This window comes from Orcinus orca, chromosome 3 (genome assembly GCF_937001465.1).
Source record: "Orcinus orca chromosome 3, mOrcOrc1.1, whole genome shotgun sequence".
Lineage (NCBI taxonomy): Eukaryota > Metazoa > Chordata > Mammalia > Artiodactyla > Delphinidae > Orcinus > Orcinus orca.
The window spans coordinates 170,938,650-170,954,332 of NC_064561.1; the positions used below are offsets into that span (position 1 = coordinate 170,938,650).

Genomic DNA, 15,683 nt, shown 5'->3' on the forward strand with positions numbered 1-15,683 from the left:
ATGCTATGTTGTTTTATCATGTAATTTGTCTTTATTTTCTTCCAAAATCAAATACCATTTAAATTTGTATCTTCATACTTTAATTCCATAAAGCTCCTTTTCCCAGAGGTTTTGCGATTAAAGGAAGGGAAGGGACCACATTCTATTGGGACTCAAGGATATTTATTTGAAGAATGTGTTAAAATGTTAACGGAGAGAGATTATTTCTGTGAATTACATATGAAAATGTCACCTCTGGTATTTTCAGCTACTAAAAAAAAAATCCATTATTCCTTTTTATCAACTTTAATGTCAGTATACTCTGGCAATAGGACCTTTTAAGAATTTTGCTTATTTCATTAAGAATTCATGTATTATTAGAATTCCTTCTTGATACCAACTGACATTAATATAAATATGTACCTGTGAGGGATCCTGAGCCATTTTAAGGAACCTAGTTTTTCCTGGGGCAGAGATGGTGAACATATGCTAATTTTCATAGCCATTTTTTTTGCAGCCTTCCAAGTTCCACTATAAATTGTTGAGTCAGGATGAAGCTATTTCAAGTCAGTAACAACGAATTTATTTTTACTGCCTGTGTTTGACCCACCAGAATAGTGGCTGATGAAGTGCGTGGGGGAGTAACAAGAGTCTTTGATGAGTGATAATCTCTTCATTCTTTGACTCCACAAATATTGAATGTTAGTGGCATGCCTGGCCATGGACCAGGACTGGGGTTTCCTTTTAGGTCTTACTGGGTGTCCATTTAGGTCTTACTGGGTGTACCCATTTAGGTCTTACTGGGTGTACCCATGGATTTTTGATGGTGTGAGCCCATGCATCCATAAGTTGACTCCTCGTGAGTCAGATATTATAAAGATTTAAAGGGCTCTCAGCCATAAAAAAGGAACAATATAATGCCATTCGCAGCAACATGGATGGACATAGAGGTTGTCATACTGAGTGAAGTAAGTCAGACAGAGAAAGACAAATACCACATGATATCGCTTATATGTGGAATCTTTAAAAAGGCTGCAAGTGAACTTATCTACAAAACAGAAATAGAGTTACAGATGTAGAAAATAAACTTATGGTTACCAGGGCGTGTTGGGGGGAGGGATAAATTGGGAGATTGGGATTGACATATGCACACTACTATATATAAAATAGATAACTAATAAGGACCTACTGTATAGCACAGGGAACTCTACTCAGTACTCTGTAATGGCCTATATGGGAAAAGAATCTAAAAAAGAGTGGGTATATGTATATGTATAACTGATTCACTTTGCTGTACACCTAAACTAACACAACATTGTAAATCAACTGTACCCCAGTAAAAATTAAAAATAAATAAATAAAGGGCTGACTTTATACCTCAGTTTTGCCACAGTTAAAAACTTCAGTCTCGGGCTTCCCTGGTGGTGTGGTGTTTAAGAATCCGCCTTTGGGGCTTTCCTGGTGACACAGTGGTTGAGAATCTGCCTGCCAATACAGGGGACATGGGTTTGAGCCCTGGTCCAGGAAGATCCCACATGCCGTGGAGCAACTAAGCCCCTGCGCCACAACTACTGAGCCTGCGCTCTAGAGCCCACGAGCCACAACTACTGAGCCCATGTGCCACAACCACTGAAGCCTGCGCACCTAGAGCCCATGTTCCACAACAGAGAAGCCACCGCAATGAGAAGCCCGTGCACCGCAACAAAGAGTAGTCCCCGCTCGCCTACAGAAAGTCTGCGTGGAGCAACGAAGACCCAATGCAGCCAAATATAAAATAAATAAAATAAATTTAAAAGATAATAAAATTAAAAAAATTTTAAAACCTCAGTCTCGTTCAGTGTTGGAAAATATGAGAGTAGAAGCAAATTTTATATTATAAAATAACATCATCTTGCCTAATATAAAATTACACAATGAATTACCAAAGAACTTAACTTGTGATTTACTGTGCCCAGAACAAGCCTCCTCTCCCCCCATTTTATTCATTTCACTTGTTCGTGACTCACCTGAGGTCCCTTGGCTCCCTTGGATGGCGCTCCCCACCTCCCCACTGAGTCCCTGAGTGGATGTACCTTTTGTACCTGAAATCCATCCCTCTTCCCTGTTTGTTTCTAGCGTGAAAAGCCTGGCTTCCTTCCTTTCATCCTTAACGGTTGGGATTGTATCATGTATTTGTCGTCACTACCCCACCACGCACACAGTCACCTGTTTTCTATGTGCTTAATAAAGACTTTATTGAAAACATTTTGTATAACTTTGTGCCAGTTTTATAACTAAATTGCTATTTAGCGCTTCTGAACTGTGCTGAGAATTTCCCAGGGTTTTTTTTTTTTGAGTCTTGAACCATATTGTTGAGAAAACATAATTATAAGGAGGCTTAACAACAGTGCAAACCAACTATATTTCAATAAAAAAATTTTTTAAAAAGAAGGCTTAAAGGCCTACTCTTGCCAAAGGGGTGGAGATTGCTACTAAAAAGACTGTAAAATAGGACAGTAGGAGACAATGAATGGAGACTCTTGCTGGCGCTGGTGATAATTGTTTGCAGCCATTAAATTACCCCATGGTCTGATTAATGCAGTTGCCACTTGTCACCACACTCCTAACTAATTAACTAATTCACTTAGAGTTAAACTTGAAAGTGAAGAAGTTACAAATTTGTTCATACAGTGAGCCCATTTTATTCACTTGCTTTCATATCTCCGTATGAAATCTTTGTATGTATTTTCAGAACTTAACCAAGAATTTTTTTCACAGATTATCTTTTGATATTTTTCATTCTGCAGTTTGAAATTGTCTACTACTGGGGACTTATTTTTTGAAGATCTTTTCTTTTTTTTTTAACACAGGTATAGAGGAGTTTTTTTTTTTTTTTTAGTTGAAGTGTAGTTGATTTACAATGTTGTGTTAGTTTCTGGTGTACGGCAAAGTGATTCAGTTGTACATATATATTGTTTTTTGTGTTTTCCGTTATGGTTTATTACAGGATATTGAAGATGGTTCCCTGTGCTGTACAGTAGGACCTTGTTTATCTATTAGTTTGTATCTACTAATCCCAAGCTCCCACTCCAACCCTCCCCCACGCCCTCCCCCCTTCCCCCACGCCCTCCCCCCTTCCCCCCACCCGTGGCAACCACGAGTCTATGGAAGATCTTACTTCTTTAGTGTTATGTAGAGTCCAGGCAGGTGACTTAACAGTGGACATTTTCATTTCTGTGGTCATCCTAAAATGAGCTCAGAAAATTTGTATAAATTAGTGTTGAATACGTCTTGTGATACATGAGGAAACGTTAGTCATAGAAAGGGAAAATACTAACTTTCACAGCATAGGTGCTTTATAATTATTTTGCTGAGGTCTGATTTGGTCCTTACCAGTGTTTTAAAAGTCTTGAGCATAATAAATAATCTGTATTTCTTAGTCATATTTCTTTGCTTTTAGAATAAGTAAATTTTTTTTTTTTTTTTTTTTTTTTTTTTTTGCGTTACGCGGGCCTCTCACTGTTGTGGCCTCTCCCGTTGCGGAGCACAGGCTCCGGACGCGCAGGCTCAGCGGCCATGGCTCACGGGCCCAGCCGCTCCTCTGCATGTGGGATCTTCCCGGACCGGGGCACGAACCCGTGTCCCCTGCATCGGCAGGCGGACTCTCAACCACTGCGCCACCAGGGAAGCCCAGAATAAGTAAATTCGAATAATTATTTTCCCGTAGGCTCTTAAAGATTGATAAGCACTAGGCTAATAGTTCCTCTTCTTTGTGTCAGTTTCTGTCTGAACCCATGAAATGATAGTCTTCTCTACCTTGGTTAAACAATTCATGGTCTTTTAATTTTTTTGTAGTCACTTTTATTGCATTATAATGTACCTATAATAAAATGCCCTCATGGAAAGTGTATAAAGTGAGCTTTTAATTTATGCACCCATATACCCACAACCACAGTCAAACCGAAGGACAGTTTTACACCCTGAAAGTTGCTTGTCCCCCTTCCTAGACAATCCCAGCCCCAGCCCCTGCCCTAGGAAACCTAGGAAAGTGTGTGTTTTCTAGGGTTTCCTGTAAATGAAATCATACAGAATCTATTCTCCTGTGTCTAGCTTCTCTCACTCATCCAAACCACACATCACTCAATTCTCCTTTTTCTGGCGAGTAGTAGTCCACAGAATAGACAGCAATCTATTTACCCATTGATCCATTAAGAGACTCGGTTGTTACAGTAAAAACACGTCAACAACATTAAAAGACATCATCGAATGCAGTGTCCATTAACCTACCAGCAGTAACATGGCAGCCATTTTTAATTTTGTAGATGTTCTTCCCAGATGATTTTCTTGAAAAAAATTAGTTACAAAAATAATTTTTTACTTTTTGCATACAGCTATCATAAATATCGTGTCTATATAATGTTCATCATTTCCTTCTAAAACGATACACTGTTCTCACAAGTTCATTTGCTATATTGGACTTGTCTGATTGTAGGAGGAGAGCTAGATTTTTTTTTTCTCTCTGAAAGTGTTGTTAAGAAAACGCTGTAGTGAATATTTTACAAAACTTTCTTTCCTGTTGAGATTTTCCTCAGAACAAATCCCCAGTGTTGCAGTGAAGGGAGATTACACAGGAGATGGACTTTCTAAGGACATAGAAAGAAAAAAAGCATAGAGCTGGATAGACAGTAAGTTCCTAGACTTTGGGTTCATCAGGCCTGACTTTGACTCTTGGTTGTGTAACCCTGAGAAAGTTAAGTAACTTCTCTGAACATTATGAGATTATGTACGTATGTGGCCCAGCACAATGCTGCCCCACAATCTTGTTTTCCAAAAAGATGATACTAACTTATACTACCAGTGACCAGTGCAGATATACCTCACTTTCACCCATTTTATCATTCAGAAAAATTTTTGGTAATTTAATAGAAGCTATCTCATTTTCTTCAATTTGTGCATATTGGATTTCTAGGAAGGAAAACATTTCTCTGTGGATTTGCATTTCCTCTTACGAGAAGTGCCTATTTTATTTTCATTGCTCATGTGTCTCTTAATATAGCTATTGCTCCTTGCCTTACAATTTTTTTCTTTTAATTCTGTTTCCCTGTCTGTTGTTTTTGCCCTTTGTTTCTGGCTTTGTTTTTTTCCTTGTAAAGAAATTAAACTCTTCACATTTTAAAATCTCCAGTCGTTTCCTTTTGCAGTTTCTATGGCTTCAAAGTGCTGTGTGGCTTCCGTCTTCACATCTCCTGTGGTCATTGTAACAATTATGGGTCCGAGTTCTCTTTGTAGCTTATGTTCATCAGTATAGCCAGCGATTCGATTCTGTCCTCAGTTGTGTGTGCACGCGTGTGTGCGGTGTGTGTGTGTTGGAGGGGGCTGTTTAGCTCTTTTTCTGACGAGAATATGGCTCCCAAATCAGAAGAGAAAATGAGCAAATCTTAGATCTGATTCAGAAGATGCCTGGCTTCAGCTTAGATACTTGTTGGGGACCAAAACCCCTGTAGGTGCCTGTTTATTTTTATTTTTCCCAAATCAGCATTATGTTAACTTCCATTTAGCATCCAGAGGCCAAAATAAGACTTGAAAAATCCTTTGGAGAAATGGAAAATAGCGATGTGATGACTTTCCAGGGAAGACAGATCTAGATCCACTCAGGTTTTCCATCAGCATCTCTTATAAAAGGAACAGTAGACTCTCCTATCTGTCCAGCCCCTGATAGAGAATTTCATTCCACCTACTGGGGTCCCTGCTGCATTTAAAATTAAGACAAGTCCCCAAAGTTTACACTAGAGGAGTCTCATGAAGTATCCCCCCCCACCATTTTTTATGTGTAGGAAAATAATAAATGTTCCATTACATTTTGATACATGTAGAAAAAGTATTTCTTTGTCACCATCATTACTGTGACTCTCTGGGGTAATTCTTTTGTGGCATGAATAGGAGTCTTGTATGTAAGGCAGGTATTTACTTTTATCTTACTGATTGGGTTATCTCTAAGTATTCTACAATTCGTTTTTAATGTCATGCTTTTCTTTTATGTGTACCTGTGTAAAGTCTTTATCATTTAAAAGTGAGGGGGCGGGACTTCCCTGGTGGCGCAGTGGTTAAAATCTGCCTGCTAATGCAGGGGACACAGGTTTGAGCCCTGGTCCAGGAAGATCTCACTTGCCGTGGAGCAACTAAGCCCATGCACCACAGCTACTGAGCCTGCGCTGTAGAGCCCGCGAGCCACAACTACTGAGCCTGCGTGCCACGACTACTGAAGCCCATGTGCCTAGCTCCCGTGCTCCGCAACAAGAGAAGCCACTGCAATGAGAAACCCGCTTGCTGCAACTAGAGAAAGCCCGCGTGCAGTGACAAAGACCCAACGCAGCCAAAAATAAATGAATGAATTAATAAATTTTTTAAAAATCTTAAAAAAAAGTGAGGGGGCATACATCTATTTCTTGCTTTCTTGCCTTGAGAATAATACTTAATAATTTTACTGAGGAAGGAGTATTTTTCATTTTCTTTAGTATGAAAACAGATTAAAAATTAAATATTTTCTTCTAGATGGCAATGGAGGTAATGCAGTTTAGCAAGGAAGAAGTTCGGGAAGTTTTGAGGTTGCTTGCTGGTATATTGCATCTTGGGAACATAGAATTTATCACTGCTGGTGGAGCACAAGTTTCCTTCAAAACAGGTAAGATTGTTCCTCCCTCCTTTACTTCCTTGACTTTTTCCTCATAGGAAACATAGATCTAAAATCCTTACTATCTGGTCTTTAACAGAAAAAATTTTTCGAGCCCTTGAATAAGAGCTACAGAGCTTTGTATCTGATGTGAACGGTCAGCTAATAAAGGGTCAAAGCATCTGACAAGTGATTACTGGCTGTGTTCTCATGTTTACTAAGAAAGAAGGACAGTGGGCCCAATAAGAGGAAATAGGAGCGACAAGAATTGGATGTAGGAGAAATGTTATGAATCAGGCATGAGTGTTGCCATAGCTATTCATGGTTATTGAAGGCTGCCATAGTGGAATGGTTAAGACCATTAGTTTTCAAGCCAGAATAATTCGTTCGTAGCCCAGATCTGCCACAAGCTGTTTCCTTGGGTTACTTATCCCTTCAGTACTTGTGACTTCTCATCTGTGAAGTGCACGACAGAGATGTGTTGTCAAGATTGAGTTAATAGACACATAACAATATCAGTTATCATTTTCCTGGAGTGATTTATCTTTTAAACTTTTCTGATAGACGCAATGGACAAGGACATGGAGGCTGGGAATTGGATGAGTTGAAGTTGAAAGTAGCCCTAGAGTTGCCCAGGGCTGCAGGCCTGTTGTTCTCAAACGTTTGCTCCCAGTGCCTCTTAATAACTTTAAAATCACAGAGAATTCCGAAGAGCTTTTGTTCCTGTGGGTCATATCTGTTGATGTTTACTGCATTAGAAATTAAAAGAGGCAGTTTAAAAAAAAAAATGTGCTCTAAAATAACCATAATAAACCCATTGCATATAATACAATAAATATCATCATTTTCTTTGAAAGACCATCTTCCAAAACAAAATCAGTGAGGAGTGACATTGTCTAACGATTTTGTAAATTTTTACAATATCTGATGTAACAGAGGACAGCTGGATTCTCCTGCTTCTGCCTTCCGTTCGTTGGGCGACCTCATGTCATGTAGCCTCTGGAATATTCTTCTGTACACTGGTGAGGGAGTGAGAGTGAAAAGTCAAATAGCATCTCAGTCTTATTATTGAAATAGTTATGACCTTGCAAACCTCTTGGGGGCCTTGGGGAGCCCACCTCGGGGTCTGTGGGCCATACTCGGTCCAAGCACCAGGTTCTTTGCTGTAAACCTAAGACTTATTAAAGGAGTGAATAACCTACCAGAAGAATGTGTGTCCTGTAGGTCTTGCCTGAGGGACTTAGGAATATTCTCTGCTTTACTGTGTCGCTCTGTGGAGTTGGCTTTGCACCCATTCGGGGTCCCATGGCCTGTGTGTCCACGTTTGCCTTGTCCTTCCTCCCCAGCCTTGGGCAGGTCTGCAGAGTTACTTGGGCTGGACCCGGCGCAGCTCACAGATGCCTTGACCCAGAGATCCATGTCCCTCCGGGGGGAGGAGATCCTGACGCCTCTCAACATTCAACAGGTAGGCGTGTGGTCCTCAAAGCAACTTCTAAAGATGCTCCTGGGTCTGCAGATCTGTGGCTTTGATTCGAATAAGTAGCTGCAGTGAACCATTTGAATGAGTTTGGCTCAGGATCAAAATAAAGAAGACATCCACGCTGAGGGGGTACACAAAGTGGTTCAGTTGTCTTCTTAGGGACGGTGTAGCAGAGTCATTAGGAGAAAGGGGCCTGATGGGCATTTCCCGAGTTCGAGTCTTGCTTCTTCAGCTTATTATATTTTGTTCTTGGGAAATTTATTCACTGTGCCTCAGTTTCCTCCTCTAAGACAAGGATAATTATACCGAATTCATAGGATTCTAGTAAGGATGATAATAAAAATATATATGCTAAATGCTTCATGACTGGTGCAGAGTAAGAATTACATAAACATTAGCTGTAATAATAATAATTATTATTATTAATGAAAACAGTGCAACAGTATGTTGTATTATTTTTGCTTCTGCTACTGCCTTGAGCCTCTTATATGCGCTAGCCCATCTCACAGCTGTTTCTTGACTGGGTAAGTAGAAACGCTAAGCATGCCAGGAAGAAAACTTTTATGTGTACAGAGTGAAATATGAGAAGGTGATAATGAGAGAGGTCAGGTCTTAATTATTGTTTGAAACCTGATAAAATTTGTAGCTGTGGGTTCAGATCCTTTCTTACAACTCAGTCCATAAAGTTGAATTCGAAAGCCTGACTTCAAGGACTTCTTGGTGAATCGTGCTGTAAAGTGAATAAGCAGGCTCCAGGTTACCCTTTCTTTAGACAGCTGTGTTATCCTAGACGGTATTGGCTTACTTGACATGGGGTGCATAGATGTTGAGTGAGTGTGTCTCCCGAGTGGGGCGGGGATGGACTTGCCTGTCTGGGCTGCCCGGGGTCATCTGGGCACCGTGGCCCTGTCTCCTCTCCCCACAGGCAGCAGACAGCAGGGACTCCTTGGCCATGGCGCTTTACGCACGCTGCTTCGAGTGGGTGATCAAGAAGATCAACGGCAGGATCAAAGGCAAAGATGACTTCAAATCTGTCGGCATCCTTGACATCTTTGGATTTGAAAACTTTGAGGTATGCTTCCAGCGAGTGGGATAATCTTAAGCAAGCCTCTTGAAACAAACACTGATATGTTTCTCTGCAGATTTTTTTTTTTTTTTTTTTTTTTTTTTTTTGCCGTACGTGGGCCTCTCACTGTTGTGGCCTCTCCCGCTGCGGAGCACAGGCTCCGGACGCGCAGGCTCAGCGGCCATGGCTCACGGGCCCAGCCACTCCGCGGCACGTGGGATCTTCCCGGACCGGGGCACGAACCCGTGTCCCCTGCAACGGCAGGCGGACTCCCAACCACTGCGCTACCAGGGAAGCCCTTTTTTTGCCTTTTTAAAAAAAATGTTTTATTGGAGTATAGTCGATTTACAATGTTGTGTTAGTTTATGCTGTACAGCAAAGTAAATCAGTTATACATATACATCTATCCACTCTTTTTTAGGTTCTTTTCCCATATAGGTCATTACAGAGTGTTGAGTGGTGTTCCCTGTGCTCTACAGTAGGTCCTTACTAGTTATCTGTTTTATATATAGTAGTGTGTACATGTCAATCCCAATCTCCCAATTTATCCTTCCCCCCCTTTCCCCCACGGTTACCATAAGATTGTTTTCTACATCTATGACTATTTCTGTTTTGTAGATAAGTTCATTTGTACCATTTTTTTTTTAGATTCCACATATAAGTGATATCATATGGTATTTGTCTTTGACTTACTTCACTCAGTATGACAATCTCTAGGTCCATTCATGTTGCTGCAGATGGCATTATTTCATTTTTTTTTATGGCTGAGTAATATTTTGTTGTATATATGTACCACGTCTTCTTTATCCATTCCTCTGTTGATGGACGCATAGGTTGCTTCCATGTCCTGGCTATTATACATAGTACTGCAGTGAACATTGGGGTGCATGTATCTTTTTGAATTATGGTCTTCTCTGGATATATGCACAGGAGTGGGACTGCAAGATCATATGGTAGCTCTATTTTTAGTTTTTTAAGGAACCTCCATACCTTTCTCCATCGTGCCTTGTTTGGCCTTTTTATGTAATAGTCAGGGCTCTAAAGACACTTGTTGAATGGTTTCCTCCCTTAGGTGAATCACTTTGAGCAGTTCAATATAAACTATGCAAATGAGAAGCTTCAGGAGTATTTCAACAAGCATATCTTTTCTTTAGAACAACTGGAATATAGCAGGTAAGCACTCATCAAATTCCATTTCAAATTTTTTAAGAAAATGAGCCCCTCCATTGGATAGTTTTGAAGCTATATTTGACTACAACCTGGCCCTTTTTAATCTTTGCACAGAGAAGGCTTAGTGTGGGAAGACATTGACTGGATAGACAATGGAGAATGCCTGGACTTGATTGAGAAGGTAACACACTGTTGAAGAATTGGTAACAGTCCCAAGGGTGTCCAGCTGGGCTGATTCATATTTATGGGAACAAAACAGCTTGTACTAACACGCACATCAAAGATGTGAATGTTTAGAGCACAGTGGACCGTTTGGAAACATACATGTAAATGTGCAAGTTTGCATTTAAATACTTGGCTGCTTCAAACCCATTGTCTCGTTGAAGTCAATATTTTAAGAATCAACAGTGTGCAAATTGGCTTCCCATAGATTTTAAGTCGTCATCAAAAACTTTGCAGTTCCGATAGTGGATTGGCCAGTTGTAAAAGTTTTGTCCACCAAATTGCAGGGGGTTCTGTTTTTTTAGTGTGGAATGAACTAGATTTCTTAATAGTGTGTCTTTCTGAATTTTTCAATCTGAGAAGTTATTATGCCCTTTTTTTTTTTTTTTTTTTTTTTTTGCGGTACGCGGGCCTCTCACTGCTGTGGCCTCTCCCATTGCGGAGCACAGGCTCAGCGGCCATGGCTCACAGGCCCAGCCGCTCCACGGCATGTGGGATCTTCCCGGACCGGGGCACGAACCCACGTGCCCTGCATCGGCAGGCGGACTCTCAACCACTGCGCCACCAGGGAAGCCCTATTATGCCCTTTTGACCACTTACTTGATAGAGAGTAGAGAGGAAAGGAGCTGTAAAAATAAACAGAGCCAAAACCTTCTAATTCATATTTAACCTTTTTTCCCCTCTTCTAGAAACTTGGTCTCCTAGCCCTTATCAATGAAGAAAGCCATTTTCCTCAAGCCACAGACGGCACCTTATTGGAGAAGTTACACACTCAGCATGCTGTATGTCCAAACCTGCCACTTCCTCCTTGTGTCTGAATAGCACATCTGTGGATTAAGATGGGACACATGACAGATTTCGGTGCTGTTGACCCTACTGTGCCTCCCACAGTGAATTTTTTTTCCTCAAACGAAAGCTTTTCTCTGCTCTAACTAAATGGAAATAAGCCAAAGGCATAGATTGTAGGCTGCTTGTCAGAATATGCCCATGTTTAGCTAGTGTATAAAATTTAACATTTTTAACCTAATGTAATGACACAGACCAGAATTGCCTGGTTTTGATGAAGGGCATCACACGATGTGTCCTAAACCTCTGATAGGTCGTGGGCTTTGCAATTGTTTTCACTGTCAGTTATAGTTATACTGTCAGGAAATCAGTGAGTGAAATTAGGCATTTCTATTTGTTTTGTTTTTTTTTAGAATAACCACTTTTACGTGAAGCCCAGAGTTGCAGTCAACAATTTTGGAGTGAAACACTATGCAGGAGAGGTAACTCCCTTTTTTTTTTTAAATTTATTTTATTGATGGATAATTGATTTACAATGTTATGTTAATTTCTGCTGTACAGCAAAGTGATTCAGTTATTATATTCTTTTTCCATTATGGTTTATCACAGGATATTGAATATATTTCTCTGTGCTATACAGTAGGACCTTGTTTATTCATTCTATATATAATAGTTTGCATCTGCTAATCCCAAACTTCCAATGCAACCCTCTCCCCTCCCCCCTCCCTCTTGGCAACCACAAGTCTGTTCTCTAAGTCTGTGAGTCTCTTTCTGTTTCGTAGATAAGTTCATTTGTGTCATATTTTAGATTCCACATATAAGTGATATCATATGGTATTTGTCTTTCTCTTTGTGACCTCACTTAGTATGATAATCTCTAGGTCCATCCATGTTGCTGCAAATGGCATTATTTCATTCTTTTACTACAAATAGTTGAGTAGTATTCCATTGTATACATGTACCACATCTTCTTTATCCATTCCTCTGTCAATGAATGTCTAGTTTGCTTGCGTGTCTTGGCTATCGTAAATAGTGCTGCTGTGAACATAGGGGGCGCGTGTATCTTTTGAACTAGAGTTTTGTCCGGATGTGTGCCCAGGAGTGGGATTGCTGGATCACATGGCAACTCTCTTGTTAGTTTTTTGAGGAACCTCCGTACTGTTTTGTATAGTGGCTGCATCAGCTTAGTGTAGGAGGGTTCCCTTTTCTCCACACCCTTGGAGAGGTAACTTCTTAATCAAGATCCTTGCTGATACTTGCCCATTTGGTATTTAGAGAATAGTAATTTCAGAAGCCAATCATAAATATATTGAGCTAGCATCTTGTCGTGGACCCAGCTTTTAAAGGGGATGCTTATGACCCGAAGTGATTCTTTTGATCAGTTCCGCCTTCTCTTGTTTATTTTGGAAAACCAGGTGCAGTATGACGTGCGGGGCATCTTGGAGAAGAACAGAGATACCTTCAGGGATGATCTTCTCAACTTGCTGAGGGAAAGCCGGTGCGTCAGTCTTCTCCCCCGAGATGTCAGACTGATGTTTGTGCAGATGCTTTTAATTCACGAATACAGGAAAAATTAATGTGTGGGCAATTGGTTTATCATCTTCTTCCCCGGGCAGTATTTCATCAAGAAAGTGATCCGAGAGATAGAAAATGGTACTAGCGGTAGTGACTACCATTTAATGAGGTAGCATTGGAATAGTAACTCCATCATGTTATGCAGGTGAGGAAATTAAGACTTACAGTGATTAAGTGACTTGCCCGAGATCCCTCAACTAGATTTGATCTGGTCTGCTTGGCCCAGGGACCTAAGATTTTAACCAGTATGACCTACTGTCTTCATAGCAAGCTTAGAGCTGTGCGTTAAATTGACTTCAGCCTCGGGTGTGTAGGACCCTATGTCTCTCATTAGTGTAAGGGGTATCGAGAGAAATAAACAAGTATTATTCAGCTAAAACGATAGATTAATTACCCATTCATTTATTCATTCATGAATTGTAAATTCACATCATTAAATCGGTAGTTAAGGAAAACATGCTGAAAGTTTTAGTGATTAGTTTAGCTATTTGTATGTATTAAACCAGGAGCCTTCCTATTTTTAGGAGCCTTTGTGAGAGAGAAAGGAGGAAAACAACCCTTGCCTTAAAGTTATCAATACCTGTATCAGATCCAGCGTGAGTCTCTAACACACATATTTAATATCTAAGGAGGGAAAGCACAATTACTAAAAAGCTGGAATACTTTCAGAAATGAAAGTATTAGGTGACCACCCTGTCACTTAGGGGTGAAGGGAACCCCTCTAAAGCGTCAGCTTAGAAGCTCAGGGTGGAAGTGTTTGATCTTTCAACTTGTTTTAACCCTCTTTTATGAGGATTCCCTAATTACAACCTTGTCAGCTATTTCTATTTTTAGATAAGTTTTCAGGCCTGTAAAAATGGCGACGTTTTAAAAATACCATAGCAGGTTACCTATCTCTCAAAGCAGATTTAAAGTGATGCATTTAAATAAAAGCAGTGTCTTGAGGTTACCTGGAACATTTTGTTGTTAAAAAGAGCACAGGCCTGGAGACCCGCGAGATGGCCTTTCACTGGTTGCCGCTGTCATGACGTCAAGTGGTTGTGGAAGTGGGGTGAAGAACGTTGTTTCAGCCCCAGGTTTCTCTCTGTAGAAGGAGGGGCTTGGCCTATTTGCTGCACCTGCTCTCTTTTGCCTTTGGCATCTGTGACGTTTTAATGGGTAAAACTCCAAAGCACTCAAAGCACAGAGAAGTTCAAAGAGCGAGGATGAAACATCACCCTGGGATGCAAGTGAGAAAGGGTCAAGCAGAAGAGAAGTGATGAGGGAAGTGCTGGCGTTGTCCCCCTGAGGGGCGTGGATGCCCGACCGCCTCATTCCTGGTCCCCGCGAAGGCACCCCCCCACACACACACCCCACCCCGGTTTTATAGCCCAGAGCATCTTCCGTGCAAGGAAGATAAAAAAAAACTTCTGAGAAGCCTTTTACTCTCTCAGTAGTGGCAGTAAATTTTACAGAACTTTTAAATAATAATAACAACAAACTTCAGCACTTAGGATGTGCCCATTTTCCAGATGAAAAACACAGGCCTAGAGACAGGCAAGCATCGTGTCTAAGTCACACAACTAGGAAGTGGGGGGGGGGGGCGGGCTCACTCCAGAGTTAGCATCTTTTCACCCGTTACCTGGTCGCATCTTCGTCACTCTGCGGTGCACGAGACAAACCCCTCCGTTCCACAGGGCGTGGAGGCTTGTCGCCCTGAGTCATCTTCATCCCGATCCCCTTCTCTTCTGCAAGACTCTGGTGCTCCGAAGCGGCCATGTCTATTTTCAGTGCCTAAAGCTCTTTGGGAGTGGTTGGTGTGAAATCTTTGGACACTGTCTTAGCTCTTCCAGGCCTTGGTGTGTTATTTTCAGTGGGGAACTGCATTGTGATTACAGTAATCCAGCACCTAATAACCGGGTGTGCACCCCTCACGGCCCTCCTGCTCTCCGCTCACACAGATTCGACTTCATCTACGACCTCTTTGAACACGTTTCAAGCCGCACGAACCAGGATACCTTGAAATGTGGAAGCAAACATCGGCGGCCCACGGTCAGCTCGCAATTCAAGGTTAGTCTACGCTGCTGGCCTGGACGGATCCATCTTTATTGTGATTTTAAGAATTGAAAATAGGAAATGGGTATCTGTGAGGTCTATGAAAGTGTTTATTATTATTATTTTTTCTATCATCCTTTTAAACCAGTCAGGGCTCTAGGAAGAAAATATACTTTTCTTTTTTTCTGAGCCAGATGAAAAAAAAAAAAAAGTAGATTTTTTTTTTTTTGTCAAAAATAAATAGCTACTTATTCTAAGCTTACGAAATAGTAAGTCTTCATAAGAAGGACTGTTTGGTCATTTGGGATCACTCTGATTGGTATTTAAAGACTCATGTGCATATAAAGTATCTTTCTTCCTGTGTCTGGATTGTTTTTCTTTTTCCCAGGTATGTTTACAGTATCATAACTAGGAAGAATAACCAAGTGCATGGTTAAACAAGATCAGTGTCAGTTACCTTGTCCAGATGTCTAGAATTCAGGGAAAATAAGAAACATTCTTACGTGCATTTTAAGTATGTAAGCCTTTTAGGTAGTTTAGAGGCAGATAACATGAAGACCATTTCTCTAACTTAATTGTTCTGCTTTACCCCCAAATTTTAGCATGAGGGGGAGCTGGAGGCATGTCAGTCAACAGACCTTTATTAAATTTGCCCTCTGGGAGGCTCTCTTCCATTTAGTTAATCAAAGTTGGATGCTTTCGAGGCGGTGGGCGAGTTCTGT

General features: G+C 40.9%; 1 protein-coding gene across 4 annotated transcripts in view; it reads left to right on the top strand.

Moving 5' to 3' along the window:
• The window catches only part of MYO10 (myosin X), a 221,120-nt gene that overhangs the window by 128,531 nt on the left and 76,906 nt on the right, over positions 1-15,683 (top strand). For all 4 annotated transcript variants that reach the window (XM_049708320.1, XM_049708322.1, XM_049708321.1 and 1 more), the window contains 9 exons: positions 6,511-6,640; positions 7,975-8,093; positions 9,034-9,180; positions 10,247-10,347; positions 10,459-10,525; positions 11,256-11,348; positions 11,766-11,834; positions 12,768-12,850; positions 14,868-14,976. In XM_049708320.1, the coding sequence (XP_049564277.1) occupies positions 6,511-6,640; positions 7,975-8,093; positions 9,034-9,180; positions 10,247-10,347; positions 10,459-10,525; positions 11,256-11,348; positions 11,766-11,834; positions 12,768-12,850; positions 14,868-14,976 (918 nt within the window). The remainder of the gene's footprint in view (positions 1-6,510; positions 6,641-7,974; positions 8,094-9,033; positions 9,181-10,246; positions 10,348-10,458; positions 10,526-11,255; positions 11,349-11,765; positions 11,835-12,767; positions 12,851-14,867; positions 14,977-15,683) is intronic.